This window comes from Daphnia carinata, chromosome 1, assembly GCF_022539665.2.
Source record: "Daphnia carinata strain CSIRO-1 chromosome 1, CSIRO_AGI_Dcar_HiC_V3, whole genome shotgun sequence".
In the NCBI taxonomy this organism is placed as follows: Eukaryota; Metazoa; Arthropoda; class Branchiopoda; order Diplostraca; family Daphniidae; genus Daphnia; species Daphnia carinata.
In genome coordinates this window covers 4,359,163-4,378,760 of record NC_081331.1, presented here as the reverse complement: position 1 = coordinate 4,378,760, position 19,598 = coordinate 4,359,163, and the positions used below count along the sequence as shown (strand labels likewise).

Below are 19,598 nucleotides of genomic sequence, written 5' to 3'. Positions count from 1 at the left end.
ATTACCCTATTTCTAGTTCTCATTCCAGTTTGCCTGATCTAGGATATCCACGTTTTCATCGGGAAAAAGACAACAAACCTTCTGCCCTTGAGAAAGCGAACTTGTTACTGGCCGTAGTATTCATAGTTTCATCTTTCATTTCCTAGCATTTGAAACGATAGTTCACGGGCAATAATTAAACTCGGCTATGTTCATGTGACTGTTTTCAGAGACCTAAAACGAAATTAACACGACAGACTGAAATGGAACAAGTCTCGCCAACTTTTCAGGTAATATTTTTTTTTCATTTCTCCTTAATGAATTTATATTATACTTCCTTAAAAGCATTGGAAAATTCAAAAGTACAACATCTGTTTTATAGATGCACAGCATGTTCTTTGTTATGGCTCTCGAGCGCTCTAATTGCATGGCAGTGAAAGTGCGGACTTTCGTTGTGTTGTCAGCTCGTCACCGATCCGTGGCTTGTTTGTAGGGAGTTGGAATGGTTTCTGGTAATTTTTAATGAAGGTAAGTCCCATGCCCATCCATAGTTACATTTGATTAATGACTTCGACCAGAACAATATTTGAAGAGCTGGTCTCCGGTACCCAAGGAAATTTCACTTTTTCTATTCCTATTTATGACAGAGACCGACAAGGCAATCACGCAGTGTCTGCAGTGTGATCATTTTGAGGACGGCTACCAGGAAAAAGACGAACTGTTCCATGTAGCGTGAAGTATTGCGACATTCTGTGTTATAATACAGAAACTGACAGTTCTTGAACAGTCAGTTGTCGTTAAGGTTCTTACCAGCGAAGAAGTATTCCTACAGCTCAACATAACATTACGTCTTCTAACGATTATTAGACTTGTCAGAGTTCTCGTGAGAAGAAAGACAAATGGCGTCGACTGATGTGTGGATCCAAATTTTGTCCATGATTTGCATCATGGTTGCGCCGAATTGGAGTCTCGAACAAGAGGAGACCGAAGATTTCTATGAAGAAACTGTAGTATTGAAAACGAAAACAGGTTCACTGCGAGGTCGAAAAGAGGTTGTCGATTTTAAAACATCCTATTATTCGTTCAAAGGCATTAAATATGCTAAGGCACCAATAGGAGAAAGGCGTTTTCAGGTACCCGTGTTTGAATGCTAAAAAAATTGTCCGCTTTGACTTTCTAACCAAATTCAATTAGCCTCCAGAAGCAGAGGAACCTTGGTCGGGTATTCGCAATGCTTTAAAAGATGGAAATCTTTGTCCCCAATTTAACCTACAAAGCAATGAACCAGTCGGAGATGAGGATTGCCTGATATTGAACATTTATACGCCTTCTGTATGTAATTTTAGATTTTACAACCCATTTTATTTTAAGAATTTAAAAAATCACGAGTCACAGATTCGTGGTTCACGGGCTGTGATGGTCTTTCTGCACGGCGGGGCCTTTGTGACGGGAGGTGGCGTATCGTACTTTTTTGGCCCAAAGCTTTTACTGGAACAGGATATAGTTCTGGTTACTGTACAATATCGCCTCGGCGCTCTAGGTTGCAAACAAAAACAAAACAGCTGAAATAATGTGTAGTATTGACTAACCGCTGTTTGTTGTGTGAACAATGATGTTATTTAGGTTTCTTGAGTAGTGGTGACAATCGAGCCCCAGGTAACTGGGCACTATTGGATCAAGTGGCGGCTTTACGCTGGATTAAAGATCACATTTCGGCTTTTGGTAATACGTCTAATAATTAAAAACTTTTCCATTATTCATTTTGTATTATTAACATTGCCGTACGGAAAAAAGGGGGAGAAACCAACTCGGTGACACTGTTTGGACAAGACAGCGGAGCAGTATCAGCAACATTGCTTGGTATGTCACCTGTAGCTGATGGGCTATTCTCTAGAATTATTGCTCTATCCGGTAACGCCCTGTGTGGTGAGTACATCCAACATAAACCAAGAGAAGCAACTTTGGAACTTGCACGACGGGTAGAATGCTCTGAGATGGGAATGAAAGAAATGGTTGATTGCTTACGCAAGGTGCCTGTGGAAGATATTATTCTTAAATCCACCGATATGCATGTAAGTACATTACGTCTCCCACTCTTGTTTTGTCGTTGCTTTTGTCGTTGTATTTTTAATTTGGTTATTTATTTAAGATGTTTTATAGTTTTCCTCGGAGGTTCACGCCTGTGGTGGACGGTGTCGTTATTCTGGTTGATCCGGAAGATATGCTAACAAAAGGTTCTTTTCATCGCGTGCCTACTTTAACCGGGCAAACAAAAGACGAAGGAGCCTTCTTTTATCGACGTAAATGTCTTCTTATTTTCCTGATTTAAATTTAAGCAAATTTGCCGTTATTTGTGTTACAGTGACACTGAATACGTTAAGTAACGGCCGGTACGATGACAGTTTTGTAGACCAGCTTCCCCGTCTGCTACCAATGATGTCGGGATTCGATCGCAAACTTCCATCTTTGTCAAAAGCTATACGACGTAAATATTTTCGCAACGTCGATCTAGATGAAGAGGATCAGTTTAGACCAAAATATGTCGAGGCAAGTGTGATTAATGATACTTGTAATGAAAATCATTGCTACAAGTTATTTTCGGTTTCGCCCTTAGTTTTTAACTGATTTGCTCTACACCCGCTGCACGGATCGTTATTCGCGTCTACTCGCAAACCATAGCGTGCCGATCTATCGTTATGTTTTCGAATACCGCGGCCAATACAGCGTTGTAAATCTTCAGGGTGAAATCGCGGATTTCGGTATCGATTACTTTCTGTAACATTCATTGGCTTATTCTGGATAGTATAGCTTTAAAATTGCTCTAGGTGTTGCCCAAGGAGATGATCTTCAATATATTTTTAGTGACCTTTGGGGCAAAGATTTGCTGATGTCATCCGACGATATCGAATTCAGCAAGCATGTTTTCGTCCCTTTGTTGACCAATTTCGCGAAAACCGGGTATTTGTTAATACCTTTATTTAGGTGCCATAAATTTGAAATTATATCCAATTTCTTTTTTTAGCGTCCCTACGTCGATAATTACGGATCATATACCAACTTCATGGACACCGTTCAATAAGAACCGTCTGTTTTTACGCATCGGTACAACTTTGGTTGTTGATTCAGACTACCGAGCTGATGCAAGTCGTTTTTGGAACGAGGAGATTTCTGTTATATTACATCCAACTGATAAGAAAAATGATACCATTGTCAGCAATGCAAATATTGAAAAAGATGAACTTTAACTACTCAGTACACTTATAAGAAAACAACACACAGAAAACTGTTCAAATGTTGAACATTTTTAGAAATTCATTTTCATCTATTCTCTACCTAACGTTACTCACATGCTTCGAGACTATTGAAAAATGAGGAAATTAATTGTACAGCAAAACACTTGTATTCTGGTCATAACATTTGCTGCATCACATTAGATCCATAGGTACCGAAATACATTATTCGAGTGGGACGCTAAGATCGAATTGAAAGATTAAACATAAAAAACAATTTGTATACTGGAAGAAAATTGTGCAGATCCAATCAAGCAAGAGGGATGAATTTAATTCACTTCAGTGCCGTTTGGTGTCATGGCTGCAGCCGATCCATAAGAAAACAGACGAGAAAGCACAAGAGGATAAAAATGTCGAGACGCCATCTTGGATAACTGCGCAAATACCAGTCATGTCAATACTACGCTGTATCAATCAAAAATAAAGCAAAAAATGTTGGTAAAAAACTTACTAATTTGAAGAACTTTTATTAGCTTGTCCCGGGTTCTTGAAGTAGCTGATCAACCACCAAAACCGTAAAGAGTACGGCCCTGACGTTTCAGAGCGTACACCACATCCATTGCTGTGACGGTTTTGCGTTTAGCATGTTCGGTGTAAGTAACCGCATCGCGAATGACATTCTCAAGGAAAACTTTCAAGACACCACGGGTTTCTTCGTAGATGAGACCCGAAATACGTTTTACACCGCCACGACGTGCAAGACGACGAATGGCAGGCTTAGTAATACCTTGAATGTTGTCACGCAAAACTTTACGATGACGTTTGGCGCCTCCCTTACCAAGTCCTTTGCCTCCCTTACCACGGCCTGTCATTTCTAATTCGACTGTTTTTATTAGAAAATTCAAACAATACTTGCACAGAGCTGAGCGAAGACTGGGGTAAAAATAAAGGTCGTCTGTACAATTTATTGAGGCGGTTGGATTTCTATTGGCTGAAACCAAGCCACCAATCGTTCCCATTATTTCCGAAAGCTCCGCCTTCACGTCTCCATAGCGTCCGAATAGAGGTTATTAACAGAAGAAAGCCGGAATGCGATTGACGTGTTTTAATTCGGTTTTATAATATTGTACATCCTTCAATTTTATCTGTTATAGATGGCTCGTACGAAGCAGACCGCTCGTAAGTCGACTGGTGGTAAAGCTCCACGTAAGCAGTTGGCCACAAAAGCTGCTCGTAAATCTGCCCCAGCTACGGGTGGTGTCAAAAAGCCGCATCGTTACAGGTAGCGAATTAGCAGTATGCCCTTTTTAAATTTTTAAAAATAGTTGTGTTTGTCATGGAATGGGTGTTTGAGCAGGCCAGGAACCGTTGCTCTTCGGGAAATCCGGCGGTATCAAAAGTCGACTGAATTACTCATTCGAAAGTTGCCATTCCAGCGTCTGGTCCGAGAAATCGCTCAGGACTTTAAGACTGATTTGCGTTTTCAGAGCTCAGCTGTTATGGCTTTGCAAGAAGCGTCAGAAGCCTATCTTGTTGGTTTATTTGAAGATACCAATTTGTGTGCTATTCACGCCAAAAGAGTCACAATTATGCCGAAAGATATCCAGCTTGCCCGTCGTATTCGTGGAGAACGTGCTTAATGTGCCTGAATGTGTTTTGTAATTTAAATCCATTGTCTTTGAAAGCTGTTTCGACAACGGTCCTTCTCAGGACCACCATTGAAATGAAAAGAATCTTGATCGCTAATTTTAAAATTCTAACGTCAAACAATGGCAACTGCCATGTCCGGTCGCCATATATTGGCAATCAATTTGGCAACATCCAGTGACTTACGTCATTAAAACGTGTTACTTTCTGGATTTCGAATTTTCGAAAACTCGACATTTTGATTCTGGACAGCTAAATTTCTGTTGTCACAATTGTAATTGTAATCCGACAAGAGCTAAGTATCTTTATGGACAACAACGCGAAAACGGAGGAGTTTGAATGCCCTATGTTCAACTGCGAACGGTTTTTCATGTCTCTCAGTCTTCTGAAAAGGCACATGCTTTACCACGTAAAAAGATTAATGCACTATTTCGTATTTTCATTCATAATTGTACATTCACAGGCAGGGATTTGTCCTTACATGTGTATCAAATGTGGGACATCTTTTAAACTAGAGTATGCATTGAATACTCATTTGAGACTTCAACATGATGAGCAAATGGATGACAAGTTCAAGGTAAAGTATTTTCTAATATTGTTTATATGGTGCTTCTTTTTATTTCTTGCTTTCTGTTTCAGCGAATCAGAGGATTTGTTTCTTGCAATATTTGTTTGGCAACGATCCCATGTAGGGAAAAGAAGGCGCATATTGCTACCCATTTACCATGTTAAGTGAAATTTGAGTAGAATGTGTTATGAGTCTTTTGCCAAATTGCCAGCAACTTTTGCTGAAACAAAATATTGTACAAGCCATCTTCAGTTTATTTAATGTTTGAACTAAGAAGTCTGTTCAGTCTTGTTTGTTTGTGATTAAAGGATTATTTGGTTTTGGCTTCATCGGTTACCAGCCTCATGGAAAATTCTTAATCATTTAACTTTATTCCAGATATGTGTGTGAAACAAAAGTAATCCTTACTATAATTTTTATGTAAAGATGGGCAGCAAAGAATTTTGTAGATTGAAATTTTTAAATTAATTTCAATCTACTTTAAGTTATGTTTCCAGTAATACAAGATATGTTATCAGTTTATTTCCATTTTATTTTGATTTAAAGTTAGCGTAATCAGTTTATCGGTTAAAGTTCCAGAGTTTACACTTCTAACGTGCTGTAAGAGGAACAAAGGGGTAGTATGGCAGACACGACCTTGGGGCCTAAGGCCATACAAGAATTTCCTGAGAGAAGGAAAGCTACTCGTAATATAAGGCCAACAAGCATTCCAAAAGATTTCTCTTAAAGATTCATTCATTAAAAGTCTGCCTGAGGGCATCTCAACTGTTTTACTCGTATCCTTAGGGCAGATGGCAGCACTCCACCCACTACTCGCATTCCGATCTCTCGCCCCAGTCTCTTACCCTCCTGTGTGTTACACGCACGACCAGTACAACAGTACGATAGTGACGGTTAGAATGGTGTAATGTGCAGACAAAACTGCGTGAATTTTGATCTCAGCTCTTATTGTTTAGACGTGATCGATAGCGTGTTTATGCTTGTTACTTAATGAAGAAAACCATGGCTTCAACAACTTGGCTAACACTTGGCAACAACACTGCACAGTCAACGCGTGAATACGTGCTGGAACAAAACTCAACTTTCGCCGTCAACATTGTAAAAGAAGCATTAGGCGAAAACATAGATTTGTCAAAGGATACAATCTATAGGACGTTGTCGACGTGTGTTGGAGAAGTGTTGGCAAATTGTGAGTCACCTATGCAGCAGCTAGTAAACAGACTGGACCTTTCTCGTGGTGTTGGCCATGATAAATTTGCTTCATTAGCTGATGAACTCTTTGAAGCAGAAAATGGGTTTATTGTGCTATGGGAGAGGATTGTGACTTTGTTTGCCTTCACATGGGTACTTAGCAAGCAGCTACATACAGACCCTATTGTATCATCCAGCAATGTCAGCAAGATACTTGCGAGCTACCTAAATGACAAAATTACTCCATGGATCTTGCAACAAGGAGGCTGGGTAATTATTTAATTTTTTAAAAGTTGTTACAAGCAAGTCTACAGCTACTTTTTCTATATAGATTAAGATCTGCAATGAATTTGAAGGTGACACATCTACATCAAACAAGTGGAAGTACTTCTTTTTGACAGGACTGGGCATTGGTCTGGTTGCCACTTATAAACTGACACATTAAACCTGTAATTTTCCTCTTGTATGTGTATTGTATGTTTATTTAATTTTAAATGATTACAATTATTCTCCAAAAATATACAATTAAAATAAAATTTTATTTATTTAAAGGAGCCCCAAAAGTCAAACATATCTTGATTTCCAACACCCTGATCAGTTCGCCAGTTTTTTAAGAATTCTGGCAATTCTTCCCTAGACAAGTTAATGAGTGTTTCTGTTGTCTGTGGGGGAGCTCCAGGGCACTGTTTTCGTTCCATCACATATTTTTTTCCATTAAATTCTTTTGTTGTCAAATCTCTGTAACAACCATCTCTGTCATTTATTGTGGACTTTGATTCTGTTGCACCATTCGAGCTATGGAAATAGTTTGTTGAAGACCTTATCAAGAATTGATCTGTTAGATGGACAGCCACAAAACTAACAATACCAACCATTTATTGATACTCTACCTGGTTGAATAATACATTCCATCTTCTCTGGCTTTTGGTAGCAACACAGCTAAATTTTTTTCATCTTTGGTAGTTTCATCCACATTAACTCCAGCTTTTATATTTCTTTCTGGTTTCCAGTCCTCTTTATTTGGTTGGTCTGTAAATCCTGGCTTTAGCATTTGGTCTCTAAGGGAAGCTTGTGGATATACAGGCATGTCTAAGTGTTCTTGATGTAATGGAACATCAGTGAACATCGATAGACTTTCAAAACTCTCTTTTAGAAGTTTGATCATTATTTTATCAAGTTGATCAAGTTCACTATTCCATTGAGCGCCATGAAACATTGCGCTACTGCCTAAATTCCGCGAATCTTCATCAAGCCCTTCTTCAGACGGTCTGGAAAAAAAGTTAAGTATACAATACTAAAAAGTAGCTTAAAAACATCATTCTGATTTGGTGTTTCTGATAGCTACTGAATCATCAGTATCTCACAAGCGCCATAAATAATCTCACATGAGAAAATCGAAAGAATTTCAAACCTTTTCGCAGGATGCGATAATCCGAAAAATTGACGAAAGAAACTGTCGAAATTCATAATTTATTTTCTTTGCAGAACACGAAAAGTTTTCTTGGTATAAAGACAAGTTTATACAGAAGTAATAATAATAACAAAAGAAAAGGATAGATTTTCTAGAATACACTGTTGCCGGCTTCCACATACCAATCATAAGCATGCGCATCGGATACCAAATCCTAACCCAAATGGCATCGCCGCAATTTGATTTCGTCGTTCTTCATTTGTTTTCTAGTTCTTTTTCGTCGAGTCTCGCTCCAGTCGACGAAACACTTCGAAAACATGTCGGAAAAGGTAAGGAATTGCATCCAAGTACATCTTTGGAAATTTGTAGCATCTATAGATTGTATTGTGTGAGAAATTCATTTATTTGGTGCGTGGTTATAGCTAAGGTGAAGTATTAGGAAGTAAGGTTTTCGATATATTGAATAAAATTAGGAACTCGATGGTACATGTTTACATGACAGATCTTTTTTATTTAATGGAACACAGGAAGCTCCAAAGGTTCAGGCTCCCAGCAAGAGCCGTCCACGTTACGATTTGGCCGTTGGTCTGAAGAAGGGTTTCAAGACTACCAAGAACCCCCAGAAGCCAAGGCCTTCACGCAGGAAGGGTGTAAGTTAACATAAGCGAAAAGATGAAGTGCATTCGTTTTGATAGTATATGGCTTTCTTGTTTTGTAGAAACTCACTAAACACACCAAGTTCATCCGCGACATCGTCAAGGAAGTCGCTGGTCATGCACCTTATGAGAAGAGAGCCATGGAATTGCTCAAGATCTCAAAGGATAAGCGAGCCTTGAAGTTCTTGAAGCGCAGAGTAAGTTTTTTTTATTTTTGAGTGTTGTTAAGATTATAACAATTGTCATTACCTTAGTTGGGAACGCACTTGAGGGCCAAGAGGAAGCGTGAAGAATTGGGTAATGTTTTGACCCAGATGAGGAAAGCCCAAGCCGCCAAGTAAATTGTGTATGTGTTAAAACAATACATAGGCTTGCATTGTCAGATGTTCTTGTCATTATTTTCAAGTGTGAAAGTGGCTGTGAAAACACATTTTACAAATGAGTTCTAAACCTGATGCTAAAATTAAAGGGACACTAGCTCTTTCAACCAGTAATTTTTGTTGGTAATTTATGTAAAATATCCAGGCTATAATATTTTGAAAATCATTTTGGTTTGGTTAAGTACTTGGCAATCAAGAGAGCTGTTCTGTAGTTGTTGGTATATCACTTTCTCATGGTTGGCTGGAAAGGTTCCTTTAGAAGGAAAATCAATCTACCATGGGCATGACTGACTGATGTAGAAGGCGGATTTGCACCGCATACAATTTAGTTGAGGGTAGAAAATATCAGAAGCAGGACACGGCTTAGTTTAAACAAAATGGCACTGCTTTACCGCGTATCTTCAATCGTATTAACGTTGGTAGGTGATTTCAGCTTTTTTATTTGATAAAACTACATCTGGTGTAATCCGGAATAGCAGTTTTTTATACATGGCATAAAATTTATATTGTTTTAAACTTTATCTTTTGATTTGTTCTAATATCATTGAAGTGATATTTGGCAAAATACTCCACGCCTGTGTTATACGCCTGCAGCAGATTAAAAAGCACAACGGGGGTGGGGAAGACTTGAGTGTGTAGCTTGCTTCCCTGGCGGTGTTTTTTGTGTAGGCTTTCGTAGAGCAGTTGTGTCATGGCCGTTTGTTCGGTTTGTGTATTTTCGTCTGGTAGTCACTGGATGACGTGAGTTTTGTCGCTCGATTTCGTTGAACGGCTTCCTGGTCCGTTGCTCGATTGTTACCTACTAGTTGTGACTTGGATTATTCTATCTATCACTGAATGAGTAAAATTCCTAAACGCCCTAGAGCAACCTAATATTGTGATCTTCAACACGTCACTCGGGTAGTAAAATCGTGACACAAAGAAGGTTTCCTCAAGTCATCAAGCTGGAGAACGACGGCCGTGCAATGAACGGACTTGGAGTCCGGGAGCTGTGCTGCCTCTTTTGTTGTCCTCCTTGGCCATCAAGAATCGCTGCCAAGTTGGCCTTTCTACCACCTGAGCCAACCTATACATTTGTGGAGGAGAATGGAGCTAAGCAAGTTGTCTGTCTGTCAGATCGAGCAGAGTGGCAATACTCTGAAAGAGAAAAAGAAAATCTGGAAGTATTCTATACTCGGACATCAAGACAAAACAGGATAGCCTGCATGTTTATCAGGTATGTTTGATACTTCTCATTTTTATCTTTGACAAAACACAACTGACATTACTTTCAACAGATGTACACCAAATGCCCGCTACACAATTTTGTTCTCCCATGGAAATGCTGTCGATTTGGGCCAAATGAGTAGCTTTTACTTAGGTTTGGGAACAAGGATCAATTGTAACATATTCAGGTGAGCAACTAAACCATTTTATTTTGTTATAACAATCCTTGAAATGAGTAATTTTTGTTGGATTCCCAGTTATGACTATGCTGGCTACGGTATGAGCACAGGAAAGCCTTCAGAGAAAAACCTCTATGCAGATGTTGATGCTGCATGGCATGCATTGAGAACCAGATATGGGATATCACCGGAAAATGTGATTCTGTACGGCCAAAGTATTGGAACCGTTCCCACCGTTGATCTGGCATCTCGGTAAACAAAGTGTTGCCAAAACTCGCATGTGTTCTTTAATTAACGTCATTCCATTGCATTTAGATATGAAGTTGGCGCTGTCATATTGCATTCTCCTCTAATGTCCGGTATGCGTGTCGCTTTTCCCAAGACGCAGCGCACCTGGTGCTTCGACGCGTTTCCAAGGTATGTTGTGAACAGAATTTCGTAAATGTGTATCTTTAACTGTGTAAAAGTCAGTGGACCATGAAGAGTATTGAATCGAGCAACAGATTTGTCCTTGAATTGCCTATTATTTTCCCCGGTAGCATTGACAAAGTCTCGAAAGTCACATCACCTGTGCTGGTTATCCATGGGACAGAAGACGAAGTGATTGATTTCTCTCATGGCCTCGCCATTCACGACAAGTGCCCCAAAGCCGTAGAACCCTTGTGGGTCGAGGTATTCCATTTGCGATATTTTCTTTGTTTTTTACGACGACTAATTATTTCAAAATCATTTTAAAAGGGCGCTGGTCACAATGACGTTGAATTGTACAGCCAATATTTGGACCGTCTGAAACAGTTTGTATCTGTCGAATTGGCCAATTGACAGGTGTCTTTGGCCATCGATGGGAACAGTGACAGCACCACCTCCAACACGTCCACCGACGGTTGTCTCTGCCTAGTACCCGAAAGAGCCACTCCAATAAAGAAATCAATGAACCCAACAGAAAAACTTCTCTAAACATGGAGAAAACTTGAGAAGGTATAAGTAAAAACAATTTTTGATCCCGTCAGAACTGGTCACTCACACACGACACCTTAACAGGGAACTTTTTTTATGTATTTTTTTTTTTTAAAGAAATCCCTTTTTTGCGATTTTTCTTGAAATCGACCTGCTTTTTCTTTTAACCAAAAACGAACTTGCGACAGATCCTATCGATGATCTCACACGTTCATATGTAGTTCAGTTGGCCAAAGCGGTGCTGATGTAGAAAGGATCTTGTGTGGTTGTGTGCGTGTGTTTGCAGTGGACTAATTGCCGATAAACGCGCGTCTTATGATATGTGGGACAGTAGCGCAAGGGGGAACTTCTTTTCAAATGCAGTGTATTTTTGTCCCATTGCCCACTTTTGTCAGAAAGATGAAAACTGATATCATTTGTCTTTTTCATCCTTCTATTCTACCTCTATCATAAACGGTTGAGCTGGATCCAATGGGAAAAAGAAATCTGGTGCCTCTACTTGGGCCTCTTTCTTTGTTAATTTCGTTTTTATTTGTCGTGCATTTTTCGCAGTGGAGGATTATCGTACAAAGCTTAAAAAACAAAAAAAAACTCCCCTAAAAACCCGTTGGTACCTCCCGACTTTATTGCGTTGTTGTGTGCTAGTGGGTTGTTAACCGCCCCTCGTCACTCTATCTATGCTGATTGCATTCGCGTGATCGTAAAATTGGTTCTTCCCTTAATCGACCGCCACCAATATTCCACCAAGTTTCCCTCGTAAAGTCTTCATATAGTAATGGGATAGAAAATCCCATTTACATTTTCAAAAGTAAAACAAAGGTGCCCGCCCCCCTTTCGTTGTTATCTCGTGTGCGTAATTTCGTTTCAGGCGTCCTATTATAAAAATGTGTGGTTCGTCAAACAACATACGATGGAAGACGAACGAGAAAAAAATTAAGACGGATTTGTTTTTGTTGTTTGCTCTACGTGCGTGATTATTCGTACGACATTATCCATTTACGCCGATGCTCCCACCTGTTTTTTTCCCCTCAAATTATCTCCCCTCGTCTGGATTTCTTTGCTCTAGATTCTTTGTTTAAGATTTTAGATTCTCGTATAGATGCAAAGAGATCAATTCTTTCGATTACAATTGATATCATCCGATGTGAAAGAGAGCAAGTTAGATTTAAGACACGTGAAAAAAAAAATCCACCGGAAATATTTGTATGAACATGCTCTAATTTACAAAATAAAAAAAACAAAAAATTCTCCCAAAAGACATTTAGGATGCTGTTTTTCAACTCGTATCTTCGACATCTTCTTCCCCTCTCCGGAGTTTTTGTATGATCTAACATTGCAACCGCTCTCAGTCATTTTGTTAATACCTTCTACCAATGTTAGTGAACAATTTACCGCTTTGAGACGAGCAATCTCCCTGCAGTCGGCACTTCTCTGGGCTTGGTTGGTTACGGCTTTGGCGCGTGAGGCATACCTAGTGAGTGTATATTATTACTATTTTGTTTGCACAATTTTGTTTTTATCTTGGTGTCAATTTACGTCAGCGAAGTTAATGTCTCGTCTAGGTTGAACGCAGCTATGGAGGCGGTAACGAATAGAAGTGTTTTGGCGTTGCCGCCCAGCGAATCTTGCATCAACATAGTTAACTTGCTATTTCTGTAGGGCGTGTGCTGCTGTTCGCTGGCCAACGCCGAGATCACGTCGCCCAAAGTGGATAACGACTTGTTGATAGAGGAAGCTTCTCGCAGTTGATCGCCAGATGATCCCGATTTGGCGAATCGCTCGCTGCCGGCTAAATCGAGTAAGCTCACCTTACCACGGATGACAGTACCGTGCAGCCGACTGGTGCATTCAATATTGATGCTCACAATAAGGTGCGAACGACTGCTTCGGTCGTTCATGCGTGTGGAGCCAGTGTGTCTAGAGTTGAGGCCACGCTGGAACAGATCTGACAGCTGGTTTGCGTTGGTAACGGGCGATATGCGGGATCCCTGGACCCAAACAATTCCACGCTTGTCTTTTTTAATCTCCAGCTTCACCTGATTGTTATCGAAATTAGTTATATGCTGTAAGGGAATGCAAAGTGAAAACCTGCATGTACCTCTGTCTGATCGGCCAAGCGCAAGAGATCGATGAGCTTGTCGTTGTAAAGTTCTAGCATAGAGCAAGAAACTTGAACGTCAAATTGGGCTTGATGGTCTTCGGTTAACTGGAAGATGCGCTCAAAGGTGCGAGTTGCCAAACCGGGTTGAATGTCGTCTCCGATAATCGTGTGCGTCTTCCCGCTACCGGTCTGGCCGTAAGCACATATACAAACATTGTAGCCGTCGAAAGCTGACTGCACAAGTGTCTGTATTCCCCAAAGCGATGGAAAAACACGAGAGGAATAAGACAATGAGCAATGCGTGAAGTTTTGATAAACATTTACGTGCGTGTCCTCAAAGACGGTTTCTTGCGTGTCTTCTGGCAGGAAAACGCGATCGAAATGGAATTCCTTTGGGCCCTTTGGGGTGTTTATGACGAGCGTGTAAGGATCGATGACATCGGCCACCGAATGCTGGACTCGTTGTTCGACGGAAGTCAGCGGCCGGAGCCGACAGTAAACTCTGATTTTCCCTTTGAGATCTTCTATGGTGTTGAAATACTTTTTGCGCAAGACTCTCTCACGATTGATGTCTTCCACCAACCGCTTGTTCGCCTCTAGCGCCTGCTGAAGCTCTCGACCCACTTGTTCCAACTTCTCTAGGTTACTCTCCCTGTCACGGTAGATGGCTTCAGTTACTTCGGACTTGAGACGGATGTTTTCCTCTCGCAGGTTTTCTAGGTCGCGTTCCATTACAGAGAATTCTTCTTCTTTCGTTTCCAGATATTGCTCGAAAGCCGCCAGTCTTTCATTCTTATCTTCCAATTCTTGTTCCATGTGAGTGACGTGCCGCTCGAGTTCCTCCAAGTTTGGGACTTCGGGCAGCGAATGAGACTGGTGACGTAGCACCTTTTCCAGATGCTCTATTCTGATTTTGTACTCGTTTTCTTTCTGTTGTAGTTCGGCGATCAGACCGCGCATTTGTACAAATTCCTTGTTTTCAGTCACCTGTTTGTTTAGGTCAACGGTTATTCATTATTATAATCATTCAGAATTTATCTCTAGAAACTTGTTTTTCTTCAAGTTATGTACGAGCGACATACTTTGTAGGTCCGCTTTCGTTGGATGTTATCGTCGCTGCTTACAAACGCCTTCTCATGGATGTGCTGCTCTGTTAATTGGTACGCTCTTAAAGCCTCGATGTTGGCCTAAATGAATGTGAAGATCACGACTTGGGTCACGTGTGAAAAGGCAATCGTACAGAATAACTTTTTATGGAGCTCATACCGTTAGGTTGTTGATGACCATTTGTAGTTCTTGGTTTTTCCTATCGAGCTCCTTCTGTTAACGAAAAAAAGGGAGAAACATGCGTGACGGAGCAAGTACTTCAAATGCCTCTCGTTTCCGTGACTTGGGAACGAAAAATTATTGATCCATGCATTGTTGAATATCTATACATACGTTGACCATGTCGCGTTGTGTGGCTTCGGCTCTCGCTTTGTCAACGGCGGGTTCCAGTTCAGCGATCGTAGACCGCAGCTGGGTGATGATTTTGTCTTTTGATTGCACTTCGCTCCACAAGTGTTTATTTTCACTGTTGGCCACTGATGGTGACTCTATCGACGAGCAGGTGGAGGTGTTATCACCTGGATGACTCTCCCGGATGGTAGCTGCTGATTCTTGACTACGGTTCACGAAAAGTCAAGTTGAAAGCTCTTGCGTTTTGCAATGCTGGCTTGCGCATTCACTTACCTGGGTGTACTGCTGCTACGCCAGGTCCAACTTTTGAGAGCGACACTAGGTTTCATTTGAACGCTGTCTGAATCTCTGTCACGGTCGCTGATAAGCTCTGAAGAAAATTCAGCGTCGCCTACATCGTCTCCATGACCTGAATCTCTCCATTCTAGTTCCTCTTTGAGTCTTGTTATTCACCGTTAAAAGAAATGGCAAATGGCAATTATTTTCTAATACTCTTCTAGTTGATTCGTTAAATTCTTTGTGCTTGCAAACCGTATTGGAATTTTTGAACTCGAGTTATTGAACGGCCAAGAACGACTGAACTGTTTTAGTAAAAAAACAAAAAATAACAGGAAGTACCGTTGGTACTGTTTCCGGAGTAGTTCGTAATCACGCCGACTGGCTTGCTGAGCTAGTCTTTCCAGTTGTAACAAGGCCAGTAAATCGCTTTCGTTAGATGATGTTTCCGTGTTTTTTTTCTTATCACCGACTTTCTTTTGGCGTATTGTTCCACTGACATTCTGGATCGATGGCGTAACCTCTTGCACCGGTTCCAAGGAATCCGGCTCGTCCGTTTCGGAGTTGATTTCGGTGCCGGAAGGAACTAGTTATGTAATTTATTTGATTTTTAAACTTTTTGTTTTTGTCGTAAATAGAATATTAGCCAACAAAAACAACACTAATAGCACGACGAAATTGTTCATCTACGATACGCTTGTGTGATTGTTCCTAATCATTTATAGATGAATTTACGATCCTTGTGTAAATAGCAATAAATCAAACTATAGCAGTTGCCAAGTCACGCTATACAGGCTTGGCTTGAAGCATTTCGATGGAAATCACGAGAGCGTTCGCCGAGAAAAACAACTTAAAAGGGTAATGACTTTGAATTTGAAATCGCAATGAGTTTACCCAAGAGGGAAGCTCTTACAGTGCATGCAAGTAATTTGTTTTGTTTTGCAGAAAACGGCTTACCAGCAGGGAGAACTTGTTGAACTGCTTTAAGCACCTCCAACCGTCCAGTCAACGTGGCCAGACGCTGGTCGACAATGAGCAATTGCCTTTTTAACGATTCGATATCCGCTCCAGCTTTATCACCGTCCACTCGCCTACCACTGGAAGAAAACGAATAGGATGAATGAGACAAACGGAACAAACTGATTCCGTCCGGCACAACGTGAACCGCCTGACACATCACTGGATGGAGGAACATCCCCGTTCAAATAGAGGCGACGGACTGGTAGTTTAGTGATGCTCTTCAACTACTCTTGTATATCGCACGTACAACTCTGGGTAGCGAGTGGTATGAATACTGTATGTACCCATATGTTCTTTTTACCTCCGTGTTGGCTTCCTCCACTGTCACGGATGACTTGCAATCTATGCCGCATGCCTCTCCGGCCGTGACGGTACCACATGTCATTGGATAACTTGCAGGCCAGCACGTTGTGAATCCTTTTTGTTTTGAATTTAGGTGAGACGGTCGACATTGTTACCCGGGTGGATCAACTTTGGCGGCTTCCGCAAACAGAAGCTTTGTAAGGGGGCGTTTCACTACACTACATCTGGTAATCAATTCGTTACGTCCCTTTAAAAAAAAAGTTACCCTTATTCCCTGGTTAAATTATTTTGCTACGCCATTACCTAACACCATTGTTTCCTTTTGTGCTCTCTTTTTTCATGATTCTTTGGTGGAAAATGGATGGTTGGATACGGTCAGCTGCCTACTTGGTAATTTTCTTCCGAAAGGAGCTACACACCCTTTTGATGTATGCTGATGAAGCACCTGCTGCTTTCTAAATGCTTGGTTCAAGGTCCTATCGAATCAGTCTCCGCCCATTGCCTTGCGCTCTTGTTCATCAATCTTTGACGAAACGAGAAAAAAAAAATGTGTTCCACTCGATGGAATTGAATCTTTTGCACAGTCAAAAGGAGATAAAGAGAACAAGGCGATCTGCCCAACTGAGCTAACTATTTGTATTCCTTTGATTTCCTGTTTGCTTGACTAGTCTTTTCTCTTATGTTTTCAGGGCTGAACCCCTGCATCAGTTGAAGCTGAACGACAACCAGTAAAAAGAAAAAGGCTAATATGACGCAAAATATCGATTTACCTGTGATTGTAAGTTGAAGCAGCTTCTGACGCTGCAGAAATGGATTGCTGTCGATGCTCTTGAATCGTCTGGCGTATTAAAATGTGTTCCAGTCTATAAGCTTGTTGCTTTAGGGTCAGTTTGAGTTGTTCGGCTACGAGTGTTTCCGCCAGCAGGTATCTCGGTTCACGGATGAGCGATAAGGTGAATTGAAATTTTTCACGCCAAGTAACGCAAGATTCCTCTTCGTGGGCGCCCGTTGCAGTGCTCACCGTCGCTTCACTGCTGCACTGACTTTGCGAAAAACGAATGCCATTGATCCGCGTCCTTGCAAATCGGGATTGAGACATCGTAGACGGCTCGCTGTTATCTAGACGATTGCGAAAACTGTAATGACCACTGAGACCAGAATAATCACTATCACACGTGTCTTCGCTGTCGTCGTCACTGTACAAGTTCTCGGATAAAGCGTCCTTTGAGCGCATTTTCATCAGAAATTCACGCCACATTTTCAGCTGCTGTAGAGAAAGAAAAAAAAACTGAAACTGCGATTCGCCTCACCAGCAAGTGTTTGCGAAGTGCGGAATTGAGATCAAGGCGTCAGCATGTTGACTCGACCCTCGATGGTTGGTGACTGTCACAGATCGCACCTGATCGAAGCTTACAGATGATCGGAGTTTCAGTTACCCGTCTTCATTCTCTCTCTTGCGGAACACTACGCAGAAGCTGCTGCTTCTTTTAAGAATGTCACACTGTGGCCACAAAACTGCTTCACAGCTATTTAATCCACCTGGCCTGGTCCTTTTTTGTTTTATTTTTATTTCACCCAAGTTGAAAGTGCTTGAAATTGTTAAGAGGACATTCGCTAATACGACGCCTCCGACGATCAAGCTCAAACCGTGTCAGGCACTTTCGAAGTTGGCAAGTGAATGAGCAAAGACAAAAGCTAAAGCAACTGAAGAGAAGCCAATCTATCCACGTTGATCAGACCGTGCAGACTGGTATATCCGGTTGGTGTCGGTGCATAGCTTCTACAAGAAAGACTGTCAAAGACTTGGGGATTTCTACGAACTACTAAGTGTATTGCGTGCTGCTCATTTTTTCGTTGGGGGCAATAACCAATGCGGTGGGGTATGTAGAGTACATTGCGGGTGGCACGCGACTTGTTTTTTGCTTTTTCGTTTTTATAACTTCTTGTAACATCTTCCCATTTATTTTTTTTGTTAGGTTCTTGGTTATTGTCGCACACTCGAGTAACTCTCGTCAACTCGCCTGACCGCACTTCCTTCCAAGTTCCCTACGTGTTTAAAAGCTTACTTCTGCGCACTATGTAATGTTGCTTTAAACTAAGAGAAAGTTAGTCGCGTAGCATCCTCCCGCTTTCCGCATCAAGTACTCGAAAAATTAAAGGGCGCTATGATGACATTACCTATCGCTAGCCTTTAAGTCTTCTAAACAATGTGACGCTCGAATAATCATCAGCCGTATGCACACATCAGCGCGTTCACCTCTACTAATAACGGCAAAATATTCAGTGTTTAACCATTAAAGATTGTCTTCTTTTGCCCGCAAGGATAAGAACCAAAACAATTCAAATAAAGAATCATAATTTTATTTTCGGCGAAAATTCTCCCTCTTCTCCCTAAACAAACACAAAGCAAGAGAAAAAAAATAAGCAAACCAAATGCAAAATTTTGTGTGTGTGCAATAAGCAAGGATAAATAATACGACAAAATGATACCATGACAAGTATAATGACCAATACCAATAGAGGCGACTGACTAATACACTTTTGGAGGTTATGCCAACAAACTGGACCTAGAGACTTGCCTTTGACTGCTGGGATATAATGCAGACGGAATACGGGTATTTCAAGGTAAGGACAAGTCCCTTGTGGTGGTGGAAGTGAATGTAGGCCAGAGAAATTAGTGTTTTAATCATCCACAGCCTTCCCGGTACAGGAAAGTGGATTTAAACTCAACATGTTTGTGTCAGTGGGGTTTGCTCCACTGTTGTTTTGTTTTACTCTCCCCACAGTTGATATTCTGCTTTCTTGTGGTAAGGAAAGCAATTTAGTTAATCAGTTAACCAATTTTTCTCGGCTACTAAATTTTGAAAAGTCTTCCTTTTATACAACAAATAATGTTTTCTTTTAATTTAAACACGATTAATTTAACAAGAAAACCAATTGCTGAATCGGAATCAGCGTTAAATTTTTAATATGCCGTGTGAGTATGATCGAATTCCAAGAGATGTCGTTTTTGACCGATTTTGTCAAAAGTGGGAA

General features: G+C 40.9%; 9 protein-coding genes across 12 annotated transcripts; 6 read left to right on the top strand and 3 right to left on the bottom strand.

Annotated features, from left to right (window-relative positions):
• Positions 1 to 103: 103 nt before the first annotated feature.
• LOC130691833 (carboxylesterase 4A-like) lies at positions 104 to 3,633 on the top strand. The gene is made up of 13 exons (XM_059497534.1): positions 104 to 269; positions 362 to 507; positions 629 to 781; positions 847 to 1,112; positions 1,174 to 1,311; positions 1,375 to 1,519; positions 1,603 to 1,701; positions 1,774 to 2,051; positions 2,129 to 2,279; positions 2,342 to 2,526; positions 2,594 to 2,738; positions 2,805 to 2,937; positions 3,002 to 3,633. Exons 4-13 carry the CDS (start codon positions 879 to 881, stop codon positions 3,222 to 3,224), a joined length of 1,731 nt encoding a protein of 576 aa, XP_059353517.1. The 5' UTR covers positions 104 to 269; positions 362 to 507; positions 629 to 781; positions 847 to 878; the 3' UTR covers positions 3,225 to 3,633.
• A 136-nt stretch (positions 3,634 to 3,769) lies between these two features.
• LOC130692220 (histone H4) lies at positions 3,770 to 4,081 on the bottom strand. The gene has a single exon (XM_057515297.1). It carries the CDS (start codon positions 4,079 to 4,081, stop codon positions 3,770 to 3,772), a length of 312 nt encoding a protein of 103 aa, XP_057371280.1.
• A 242-nt stretch (positions 4,082 to 4,323) lies between these two features.
• Positions 4,324 to 4,927, top strand: LOC130691885 (histone H3). The gene is made up of 2 exons (XM_057514918.1): positions 4,324 to 4,491; positions 4,567 to 4,927. Exons 1-2 carry the CDS (start codon positions 4,364 to 4,366, stop codon positions 4,847 to 4,849), a joined length of 411 nt encoding a protein of 136 aa, XP_057370901.1. The 5' UTR covers positions 4,324 to 4,363; the 3' UTR covers positions 4,850 to 4,927.
• Positions 4,928 to 5,033: 106 nt separating this feature from the next.
• Positions 5,034 to 5,842, top strand: LOC130691887 (zinc finger and BTB domain-containing protein 44-like). Its single transcript, XM_057514920.2, has 3 exons — positions 5,034 to 5,265; positions 5,320 to 5,433; positions 5,496 to 5,842. Exons 1-3 carry the CDS (start codon positions 5,164 to 5,166, stop codon positions 5,586 to 5,588), a joined length of 309 nt encoding a protein of 102 aa, XP_057370903.1. The 5' UTR covers positions 5,034 to 5,163; the 3' UTR covers positions 5,589 to 5,842.
• Positions 5,843 to 6,251: 409 nt separating this feature from the next.
• Positions 6,252 to 7,135, top strand: LOC130691878 (bcl-2-like protein 1). The gene is made up of 2 exons (XM_057514901.2): positions 6,252 to 6,885; positions 6,947 to 7,135. The coding sequence occupies exons 1-2, from the start codon at positions 6,415 to 6,417 to the stop codon at positions 7,058 to 7,060; spliced, it is 585 nt and encodes a 194-aa protein (XP_057370884.1). The 5' UTR covers positions 6,252 to 6,414; the 3' UTR covers positions 7,061 to 7,135.
• LOC130691871 (uncharacterized) lies at positions 7,077 to 8,151 on the bottom strand. The gene is made up of 3 exons (XM_057514894.2): positions 8,027 to 8,151; positions 7,506 to 7,883; positions 7,077 to 7,434 (listed from the first exon to the last, which is right to left on the bottom strand). Exons 1-3 carry the CDS (start codon positions 8,080 to 8,082, stop codon positions 7,158 to 7,160), a joined length of 711 nt encoding a protein of 236 aa, XP_057370877.1. The 5' UTR covers positions 8,083 to 8,151; the 3' UTR covers positions 7,077 to 7,157.
• Positions 8,152 to 8,235: 84 nt separating this feature from the next.
• Positions 8,236 to 9,064, top strand: LOC130691886 (large ribosomal subunit protein eL36-like). The gene is made up of 4 exons (XM_057514919.1): positions 8,236 to 8,355; positions 8,554 to 8,676; positions 8,745 to 8,879; positions 8,937 to 9,064. Exons 1-4 carry the CDS (start codon positions 8,344 to 8,346, stop codon positions 9,021 to 9,023), a joined length of 357 nt encoding a protein of 118 aa, XP_057370902.1. The 5' UTR covers positions 8,236 to 8,343; the 3' UTR covers positions 9,024 to 9,064.
• Positions 9,065 to 9,724: 660 nt separating this feature from the next.
• On the top strand, positions 9,725 to 17,303 carry LOC130691867 (alpha/beta hydrolase domain-containing protein 17B-like). The gene is made up of 11 exons (XM_057514889.2): positions 9,725 to 10,278; positions 10,340 to 10,456; positions 10,526 to 10,699; positions 10,763 to 10,864; positions 10,987 to 11,119; positions 11,186 to 11,425; positions 12,662 to 12,878; positions 12,967 to 13,202; positions 16,185 to 16,630; positions 16,696 to 16,789; positions 16,942 to 17,303. The coding sequence occupies exons 1-6, from the start codon at positions 10,028 to 10,030 to the stop codon at positions 11,267 to 11,269; spliced, it is 861 nt and encodes a 286-aa protein (XP_057370872.1). The 5' UTR covers positions 9,725 to 10,027; the 3' UTR covers positions 11,270 to 11,425; positions 12,662 to 12,878; positions 12,967 to 13,202; positions 16,185 to 16,630; positions 16,696 to 16,789; positions 16,942 to 17,303.
• On the bottom strand, positions 12,242 to 18,293 carry LOC130691888 (uncharacterized). Of its 4 annotated transcripts, XM_057514921.1 has the most exons (12): positions 17,333 to 18,293; positions 16,197 to 16,336; positions 15,582 to 15,825; positions 15,237 to 15,404; positions 14,946 to 15,168; positions 14,772 to 14,825; positions 14,588 to 14,692; positions 13,830 to 14,492; positions 13,503 to 13,751; positions 12,941 to 13,440; positions 12,797 to 12,875; positions 12,242 to 12,731 (listed from the first exon to the last, which is right to left on the bottom strand). In XM_057514921.1, the coding sequence occupies exons 1-12, from the start codon at positions 17,818 to 17,820 to the stop codon at positions 12,681 to 12,683; spliced, it is 2,964 nt and encodes a 987-aa protein (XP_057370904.1). In that variant the 5' UTR covers positions 17,821 to 18,293; the 3' UTR covers positions 12,242 to 12,680. The 4 variants fall into 4 exon arrangements, with proteins under 4 accessions (XP_057370904.1, XP_059353494.1, XP_059353492.1 ...); XM_059497511.1 differs by having other exon boundaries at positions 13,503 to 14,492; XM_059497509.1 differs by having other exon boundaries at positions 12,242 to 12,875.
• Between the last annotated feature and the right edge of the window lie 1,305 nt (positions 18,294 to 19,598).

Coding starts and splice junctions, on each gene's coding strand:
- LOC130691833 (XM_059497534.1), top strand. CDS start 879: ATGGCGTCGACTGATGTGTGGATCCAAATTTTGTCCATGATTTGCATC. Junction 1,312..1,374: donor TGAACATTTATACGCCTTCT/GTATGTAATTTT, acceptor CACGAGTCACAG/ATTCGTGGTTCACGGGCTGT. Junction 2,739..2,804: donor GGGTGAAATCGCGGATTTCG/GTATCGATTACT, acceptor AAATTGCTCTAG/GTGTTGCCCAAGGAGATGAT.
- LOC130692220 (XM_057515297.1), bottom strand. CDS start 4,081: ATGACAGGCCGTGGTAAGGGAGGCAAAGGACTTGGTAAGGGAGGCGCC.
- LOC130691885 (XM_057514918.1), top strand. CDS start 4,364: ATGGCTCGTACGAAGCAGACCGCTCGTAAGTCGACTGGTGGTAAAGCT. Junction 4,492..4,566: donor AAAAAGCCGCATCGTTACAG/GTAGCGAATTAG, acceptor GTGTTTGAGCAG/GCCAGGAACCGTTGCTCTTC.
- LOC130691887 (XM_057514920.2), top strand. CDS start 5,164: ATGGACAACAACGCGAAAACGGAGGAGTTTGAATGCCCTATGTTCAAC. Junction 5,266..5,319: donor AAAGGCACATGCTTTACCAC/GTAAAAAGATTA, acceptor GTACATTCACAG/GCAGGGATTTGTCCTTACAT. Junction 5,434..5,495: donor AAATGGATGACAAGTTCAAG/GTAAAGTATTTT, acceptor TTTCTGTTTCAG/CGAATCAGAGGATTTGTTTC.
- LOC130691878 (XM_057514901.2), top strand. CDS start 6,415: ATGAAGAAAACCATGGCTTCAACAACTTGGCTAACACTTGGCAACAAC. Junction 6,886..6,946: donor TCTTGCAACAAGGAGGCTGG/GTAATTATTTAA, acceptor TTTTCTATATAG/ATTAAGATCTGCAATGAATT.
- LOC130691871 (XM_057514894.2), bottom strand. CDS start 8,082: ATGAATTTCGACAGTTTCTTTCGTCAATTTTTCGGATTATCGCATCCT. Junction 7,884..8,026: donor TTATCGCATCCTGCGAAAAG/GTTTGAAATTCT, acceptor CTTTTTTTCCAG/ACCGTCTGAAGAAGGGCTTG. Junction 7,435..7,505: donor GGAATGTATTATTCAACCAG/GTAGAGTATCAA, acceptor ATTCTTGATAAG/GTCTTCAACAAACTATTTCC.
- LOC130691886 (XM_057514919.1), top strand. Junction 8,677..8,744: donor GGCCTTCACGCAGGAAGGGT/GTAAGTTAACAT, acceptor CTTGTTTTGTAG/AAACTCACTAAACACACCAA. Junction 8,880..8,936: donor TGAAGTTCTTGAAGCGCAGA/GTAAGTTTTTTT, acceptor TCATTACCTTAG/TTGGGAACGCACTTGAGGGC.
- LOC130691867 (XM_057514889.2), top strand. CDS start 10,028: ATGAACGGACTTGGAGTCCGGGAGCTGTGCTGCCTCTTTTGTTGTCCT. Junction 10,279..10,339: donor ATAGCCTGCATGTTTATCAG/GTATGTTTGATA, acceptor TACTTTCAACAG/ATGTACACCAAATGCCCGCT. Junction 10,700..10,762: donor ACCGTTGATCTGGCATCTCG/GTAAACAAAGTG, acceptor CATTGCATTTAG/ATATGAAGTTGGCGCTGTCA.
- LOC130691888 (XM_059497508.1), bottom strand. CDS start 17,820: ATGTGGCGTGAATTTCTGATGAAAATGCGCTCAAAGGACGCTTTATCC. Junction 15,405..15,581: donor CTCCGGAAACAGTACCAACG/GTACTTCCTGTT, acceptor GTGAATAACAAG/ACTCAAAGAGGAACTAGAAT. Junction 13,441..13,502: donor GCTTGGCCGATCAGACAGAG/GTACATGCAGGT, acceptor GATAACAATCAG/GTGAAGCTGGAGATTAAAAA.